The sequence below is a fragment of the Salmo trutta genome, chromosome 11 (genome assembly GCF_901001165.1).
Source record: "Salmo trutta chromosome 11, fSalTru1.1, whole genome shotgun sequence".
In the NCBI taxonomy this organism is placed as follows: Eukaryota; Metazoa; Chordata; class Actinopteri; order Salmoniformes; family Salmonidae; genus Salmo; species Salmo trutta.
The window spans coordinates 6,103,945-6,112,005 of NC_042967.1; the positions used below are offsets into that span (position 1 = coordinate 6,103,945).

The 8,061-nt window shown below is 43.7% G+C and overlaps 1 protein-coding gene across 2 annotated transcripts; it reads left to right on the forward strand.

The window, feature by feature from the left end:
- Nucleotides 1-4,153, forward strand: LOC115202143 (E3 ubiquitin-protein ligase TRIM21-like). 2 transcript variants are annotated; one of them, XM_029766073.1, is made up of 2 exons: nt 1-240; nt 2,375-4,153. In XM_029766073.1, the coding sequence occupies exon 2, from the start codon at nt 2,394-2,396 to the stop codon at nt 4,023-4,025; it is 1,632 nt and encodes a 543-aa protein (XP_029621933.1). In that variant the 5' UTR covers nt 1-240; nt 2,375-2,393; the 3' UTR covers nt 4,026-4,153. The 2 variants fall into 2 exon arrangements, with proteins under 2 accessions (XP_029621933.1, XP_029621931.1); XM_029766071.1 differs by having other exon boundaries at nt 4-240; nt 2,392-4,153.
- The last annotated feature ends 3,908 nt before the right edge of the window (nt 4,154-8,061 follow it).

Here is an 8,061-nt window from a genome sequence, read left to right on the forward strand (position 1 = left end):
TAACTCTGTTCCAGAGCACAGAGCAGCACTGGGTGGGGAGCAGCATGTCAACGTCACTTGACTTCAGAGAAACTGAAGTGTATAGACCTACTGTATGTTGCACACACAAGCAAACGGTCTCAAACTCTTCTGAAAAGTCTTTAAGACAGCTACGCAGTCTGTTTTTTTTTTATACTACAGTATATAGTTCCGATAAGTCTGACAACGCGCCCAAACTCTTTCACTCACACATAGATACAGGTGAGTAGAGATTTACAAGGGCAGGTGAAGATACATTCTACTTTTTGAATTCTTGTATTCTTCCGTTTTCTTTATCGGTTACAGTACCTATGTTTAACTTTATTTTGCAGATTGACAAATTTATACTGTATGTTGTATGCAGGTTTGGGGAGTAACGGATTACATGTAATCTGTTCAATGTAAGGGATTACAAAAAAAGGGTAACTGTTACGTTACCAGCAAAAAGATTGTAATCAGATTACCGATACTTTTGAAAAACAAATTGATTACTTAAAAATTAAAAATTTAGAAAGGATGTTTGCAAAAAAATCTTTGACATTCAAATCAGCATTGAAAAAAAGGCGCAAGTTTTAACTTTGTTCCACCTGAGCGAGTCTGACCACAAGTCAGAGACCAGCTATGATGACACACCAAATGTGTTTGATGGATCACAGGAAAAGAGCAGGAATAGGCTTTTGTAGGCTACAGTCCAAGCTATGTCTTCCAATGGTGCGACTGCTGTTGGCATCCAAAGATTATCCAACTTGAATAAACGCTTGGAGGTAAGGATGACAGTAGTGGTGTAGTCTACGGCGATACGGATATCACTTATTATTGATATCTACATAGCGCATTGATGTGAATCACACTGCTACTCTCTCATTTAGCTATTTGCGCCTTACGGATTGTGGTTGTTGTGGATGGCTGTTCACAAATCTAAATGTGTATTTGAACCCAATAACGTTTGAATTCAAGAAGATTAAGCAGCCTATCAATCATTGTTTTTGAAACCAGTGGACAGCCAGTGAAAAATGCGCTCTTGCAACAGCTGCATAGTGCAGATCCCAGCCTATGGAATAAAAGGGGGGTTTTTATTGCTCAATCTAATTCATGCTGATACAAAAAAAGTTATCCATATGCGTAATGGACACATGCTCAAACTTGCACACTTTTGAAAGACTTAAAGGGGCAATCTGTAGTTGTTACATCCATTTTTGGACTTATAAATATATCCATTGATTCTTGAAGAATATAACTTATAAATGCCTCATGAGCTTAGTTCAACTGTCACACCCCATGAGAACCCAACATATAAGCTTGTTTTTCTCCAATGTTTGTGAACATTGTAAATGTAAACAAACACTGTATAGCCTCATAACATGGTTAAACAATAATTTTGAAATCATGGATGGTCGGTCCTTGCATCCATAGCTCTGTCTATTAATCTGAGTGGTTACATTTCTCCAGGCCCATCCCTCAGCTTTTTACCAAAACAGAGTGGGGCAGCACGTTTCGTTATTGTTTCATCTCTGGATTTGCCCTTTAAACAGCTGCATATTATCTAGATATCAAAGTGTCACCAACAAAAAGGTAAACAATAGGCCTATAGCAAATGCAGCATATGGCATTTGTTTTTCACATGTAAATAGCACTTTTCAGTAGTGCTCAAAGCATGCCATTCCATGAGCGCAGCATTTTTTTCCCCCAACTCGAATCAATGAGCCCAATCAGTCCTCCATGACAACAAAATCATAAACAACAGAGTAGGGCTGGCTAATAAGTCCTTCGTTTTGGGGTCATGCTCAGGTAAAACAATTTGGCTAATCTATACTTCCATATCTACAAGTCCTATTCCTGAAGATCAAGGAGTATAACATTTATTGGAATGACTGGAATTCTGATAGACTTTGGTTTTTAATTGTAAAGATATAATTTAATCGTATTATTATATGTAGTTGAAAGCAAAGGGTTAGAAGAAGCCTACATAACCAACCCATAATGTAAATTTAACATCCATATATTGCCAGCTATGTAAATTTGAACATTGATTTGTCCTGCAATAGATGTCGTTCAATTGGTAACATACAGTTTTGTTTTCTTCTAATGCCGCTTAAAATGGGGAAAGTAATCAAAAAGTAACGGAATGCAATCAGATACCGTTACTGATTTTGGGTAATCCAAAAGTTATGTAACTGATTACAATTTCGGACAGGTAACTAGTAACTGTAATGGATTACATTTAGAAAGTAACCTACCCAACCCTGGTTGTATGGTTAAACAACTTTAATCAATGTTGGTTAGTGTCTCTAAATGCCGTGTTGACAATGGCACTGAAACAATCGAGAGCTGACTCATTCCAGGAAATAATTTATAGTTCCGCCTTCTTTCTAGATATGGCTTCCTCCAGCAGTCTCCTGTCTGAAGAGCAGTTCCTGTGCTCTATCTGTCTGGATGTGTTCACTGAGCCAGTCTCCACTTCATGTGGACACAACTTCTGCATGGCCTGTGTCACAAAGTACTGGAATGGCAAGAACATGTGTCACTGTCCACTGTGTCAGGAGAAATTCTCGAGACGACCTAAGCTTCATATCAACACGACCTTCAGAGAAGTTGTAGAGAATTTTAAAAAGATGAGAGACAGACGTAGAGATTTGTCCCCTTCCAAACCGGAAATAGTTCCCTGTGACGTCTGTACTGGGATGAAGCACAAAGCCCTGAAGTCCTGCCTGGTGTGTCAGACGTCTTACTGTGAGACTCACCTTGAGCCTCATCAGATAGCCTCACCCTTAAAGAGACACAAACTGATCGACCCTGTGGTGAACCTAGAAGACAGGATGTGTAAGAAACATGACAGACTCCTGGAGCTGTTCTGTAGGACTGACCAGCTCTGTGTGTGTCAGTTCTGCACTGAGGCAGACCACAAGACTCATGACACTGTTCCTATAGAGGAAGAGTGTGGAGAGAGGATGGTTCAGCTGGGGAAAACTGAGGCAGAAGTGCAGCTGATTATCCAGGGGCGACTGAAGAAGGTTAAAGATATCAAATTCTCAGTAGATCTCAGCAAGAGAGATGCAGAGAGAGAGATCGCAGACAGCGTGCAGGTTTTCACTGCTCTGGTGCGCTCCATTGAGAAAAGCCAGGCAGAGCTAATTGAGGTAATTGAGGAGAAGCAGAAAGCAGTAGAGAGGCAGGCTGGAGGGCTCATTAAAGAACTGGAGCAGGAAATCACTGAGCTAAAGAGGAGACGCACTGAGCTGAAGCAGCTCTCACACACTGAGGACCACCTCCAACTTCTCCAGAGCTTCCTATCCCTAGTGTGCAAACCTCCACCCACCAAGGACTGGTCTGAGATTAGTGTTCACAGTGATCTTTGTGTGGGGACTGTGAGGAGAGCTGTGTCTCAGCTGGAGGAGATACTGAATAAAGAGATGGAGAAGCTGCCTGAAGTCAAACTGAAGAGGATTCAGCAGTATGCAGTGGATGTGACTCTGGACCCTGATACAGCACATCTATATCTCATCATGTCTGAAGATGGAAAACAAGTAAGATGTGGAGACACACCACAGAATCTTCCTCCCAACTCAAAAAGGTTTTATCAGTATCCCATTGTCCTTGGAAAGGATGGCTTTTCCTCAGGGAGATTTTACTATGAGGTGACGGTTAAGCGGAAAACTGACTGGGATGTAGGTGTGGCCAGACAGCCCAAAGACAGGAAGGTTAATATCTCACCTAGCTCTGCATATAGACTCTGGACTGTGTCTCTAAGGGATGGGAATAGTTACAAAGCCTGTACCTTCCCACCTGTCTTCCTTTCCTTGAGAGAGAAGCCCCAGAAGGTGGGGGTGTTCGTTGATTATGAGGAGGGTCAGGTCTCCTTTTATGATGTTGAGACCAGGTCTCATATCTACTCTTTCACTGGCTGCAACTTTACAGACAAGCTCTATCCATTCTTCAGCCCCTGTATGAATGCTGGTGGTAAAAACTCAGCCCCACTCATCATCTCTCCTGTCATTCACACACACTAATTTCAACAATGGAGGGACATTTTCATCTTAACATAGATCATAAATGTTTTTATTTGCTGAAAAGACTATCAACTGAAATTAACTTAAAGGTGTAGTTGGTTCAACATATTAAAAACCCCAAATACATGTACAGTACCAGTCAAATGTTTGGACACCTACTCATTCAAGGGTTTTGTTTCTTTTTACATTTTTTTTTCATTGTAGAATAATAGTGAAGACATCAAAACTATGAAATAACAAATAGTAGTAAACAAAAAAGTGTTAAACAAATCAAAATATATTTTAGATTCTTCAAAGTAGCCACCCTTTGCCTTGATGACAGCTTTGCACACTCTAGGACCACATTTTTTTCTGAGGTTTTGGCTGATATATTTAGATTTTCCCATGATGTTAAGCAAAGAGGCACTGAGTTTGAAGGTAGGCCTTGAAATACATCTACAGGTACACCTCCAATTGACTCAAATTATGTCAATTAGCCTATCAGAAGCTTCTAAAGCCATGACATAATTTTCCAAACTCCTGAAGGTACCACGTTCATCTGTACAAACAGTAGTACGCAAGTATAAAAACCATGGGACCACGAAGTCATCATACCGCTCAGGAAGGAGACGTGTTCTGTCTCCTAGAGATGAACGTACTTTGGTGCGAAAAGTGCAAATCAATCCCAGAACAACAGCAAAGGACCTTGTGAAGATGCTGCAGGAAACTGGTACAGAAGTATCTGTATCCACAGTAAAACGTGTCCTATATCGACATAACCTGAAAGGCCGCTCAGCAAGGAAGAAGCCACTGCTCCAAAACCGCCATAAAAAAGCCAGACCACAGTTTGCAACTGCACATAGGGACAAAGATTGAACTTCTTGGAGAAATGTCCTCTGGTCTGATGAAACAAAAATGTAACTGTTTGGCCATAATGACCATTGCTATGTTTGGAGGAAAAAGGGGGTCGCTTGCAAGCCGAAGAACACCATCCAAACTGTGAAGCACAGGGGTGGCAGCATCATGTTGTGGGGGTGCTTTGCTGCAGGAGGGACTGGTGCACTTCACAAAATAGATGGCATCATGACGAAGGAAAATTATGTGGATGTATTGAAGCAACATCTCGAGACATCCGTCAGGAAGTTAATGGGGTTGAATGACCTCTTACCGCTGTTCTGACTTTCTGGTGGGGCCTGATCACCCTCACTAGAAAGGCTCGAGACATTGGGTGAGATTTAAATGTAATATGTAAACACTGATAATTAGGAAAAAGTTTATCATTTATCAATAGTCCTAAGTGTGATTCGGAACACAAGAAGGACAGAGAGCTTGAGAGTGCTCTGCCCCTAAACGAGGGACACCTCTCACTAGTCTATTTCACTATTTCTTGAATTACCTTACAGAATAAAATTATTTCCTTATGGAGTTATTGTCACGCCCTGACCATAGAGAGCCCTTGTTTCTCTATGGTGTAGTAGGTCAGGGCGTGACATGGGGTTAGTCTAGTTTAATATTTCTATGTTGTGTTCTAGTTTATATTTTCTGTTGGTGTTTTGTATGATTCCCAATTAGAGGCAGCTGGTAATCGTTGTCTCTAATTGGGGATAATATTTAAGTAGCTATTTTTCCCACCTGTGTTTGTGGGATATTGTTTTGTGTTTGTGCCTGTGCACCACATAGTCACGTTTAGTTCTTCGTTTATTTGATTTATTTGTTTTTGCTTGAAGTTTCACTTTGGAATAAAGATATGGAACTCTACACACGCTACGCCTTGGTCCTGTTCTTACGACAACCGTGACCGTTATCAAGGGTTGTAATTCTAGGATAGCTTTGTTTTTCTGTATAATACACTTACATTATTTGTCTACCCGCATGATGTGGATCATTGTCAGGTATTAGATATAAACTTCAGTATCAAAATAACACCATGGTTGTAAATGTGTTCAGAAAACTTTGATGTAAGGCATGATCACACCTGTCGTGACTACTTCTATCCGTCCCGCTCGTTGTTGCTTATCCAACGCAATGTTGAAAAACAGAATGCTTCCCACCACTAGATCACATAACTAGATGTGAGCTGGATGTGATCCCAACGCTGCTGCCAATTTAGCAGAAGAAAGTGAAAGCTGGAACAGGGACTCTAACCAGGGCTCATACGTGGCGAAGTGAGCTCTAACGGCTGTTGCCATGAAAGCCTAGTAAGCCTCTTGGGCAGAGGCAGTAGGCCTACAATGCTGGCAAATGCCTTGTTTCAATAGCCTAAGTATATAACATGATTGACACGACCGTAATAATCATCATGAAATAGCCTTCGAAGTGCCACAAGTGTAAGCCAACATAATTCATTATTTAACATTATTAACCTGTTTAACTGCATTGATATGGCTTAATTGATCATAGTCCAGACTCATTATAGTGGCAAATACCATGCAGGTGCACCAGGGGAATTTAAACCAAAGATATATTTTTTGCAGGTCTTCTGTTTCCCCACACTTACTGATGAATTAATTTCCCATCTTGAAAATGTCTCCCCATTCCCCAATCAAATACCTTCATCGATACCACAAAAAAACCGGACAAATAGAGCTTTTTACTCCAATCTGCCAACCATCATAAAATCCGACAGAGCACCAGCTGTAAGGGGTGCTTACTGGCGGCAGAGAAGTCAGGCGCAGGAGAGCGAAAACTGTGTTACAACGTCGTATTTTAATAATAAAATCACCGTAAACAGAATAAACAATACAAAACCCGTTGCACACCAGCATAACGTGCACAAGCACTTACAATAAACAATTCCGGACAAGGACATGGGGGGAACAGAGGGTTAAATACACAACATGTAATGATGGAATTGAAACCAGGTTTCACCGGGACAACCCGGAGGGCAAGGCGCAGGGCGATCCGGACAAAGACGGTGGAACTCCTGCAGCATTGAAGGGTCCAACACATCCTTGACCGGAACCCAGCATCTTTCCTCTGAACCATACCCCTCCCACTCCACGAGATACTGAAGGCCCCTCGCCCGACGCCTCAAATCCAGTATGGAGCGAACGGAGTACGCCGGGCCCCCTCGATGTCCAGAGGGGGCGGAGGAACCTCCCGCACCTCAGACTCCTGGTGCGGGCCAGCCACCACTGGCTTGAGGAGAGACGAGGGGTTAATACAGTAATCTGGGGGAAGCTGTAACCTATAACAAACCTCGTTCACTCTCCTCAGGACTTTAAATGGCCCCACAAACCGCGGACCCAGCTTCCGGCAGGGCAGGAGGAGGGGCAGGTTTCGGGTCGAGAGCCAGACTCGGTCCCCCGGTGCGAACACCGGGGCCTCACTGCGGTGACGGTCTGCGTTCTCTTTTTGGTGCAGCATCCCAGGTCTCCTCCGCGCACCTGAACCATTCGTCCACCGCAGGAGCCTCGGTCTGACTCTGATGCCAAGGTGCCAGAACCGGCTTGTACCCCAGTACGCACTGGAAGGGAGAGAGGTTAGTGGAGGAGTGGCGAAGCGAGTTCTGTGCCCGTGCCCAGGGCAAGAACGCCGCCCACTCCCCCGGCCGGTCCTGGCAATAGGACCGCAGAAACCTGCCCACATCCTGGTTTACTCTCTCCACCTGCCCAGTACTCTCGGGGTGAAACTCTGAAGTAAGGCTGATCGAGACCCCCAGACATTCCATGAACGCCTTCCAGACCCTAGACGTGAACTGGGGACCTCGATCAGACACTATATCCTCAGGCACCCCGTAGTGCCGGAAGACATGCGTAAACAAGGCCTCCGCAGTCTGTAGGGCCGTAGGGAGACTGGGCAGAGGGAGGACACGACAGGACTTAGAGAACCGATCCACAACGACCAGGATTGCGGTGTTACCCTGTGAGGGGGGAAGATCGGTAAGAAAATCCACGACAGGTGCAACCAAGGCCGTTGTGGAACGGGTAAGGGGTGTAGCTTCCCTCTGGGCAGGTGCCTAGGAGCCTTACACTGGGCGCACACTGAGCAGGAGGAAACATAAACCCTCACGTCCATAGCCAAGGTGGACCACCAGTACCTCCCGCTCAAACAGCGC

Excerpts from the sequence above, each read along its gene's own strand:
- LOC115202143 (XM_029766071.1), top strand. The coding sequence starts at position 45 with ATGTCAACGTCACTTGACTTCAGAGAAACTGAAGTGTATAGACCTACT. Across the intron at positions 241-2,391 it reads TCACTCACACATAGATACAG|ATATGGCTTCCTCCAGCAGT; the intron begins GTGAGTAGAGAT and ends CCTTCTTTCTAG.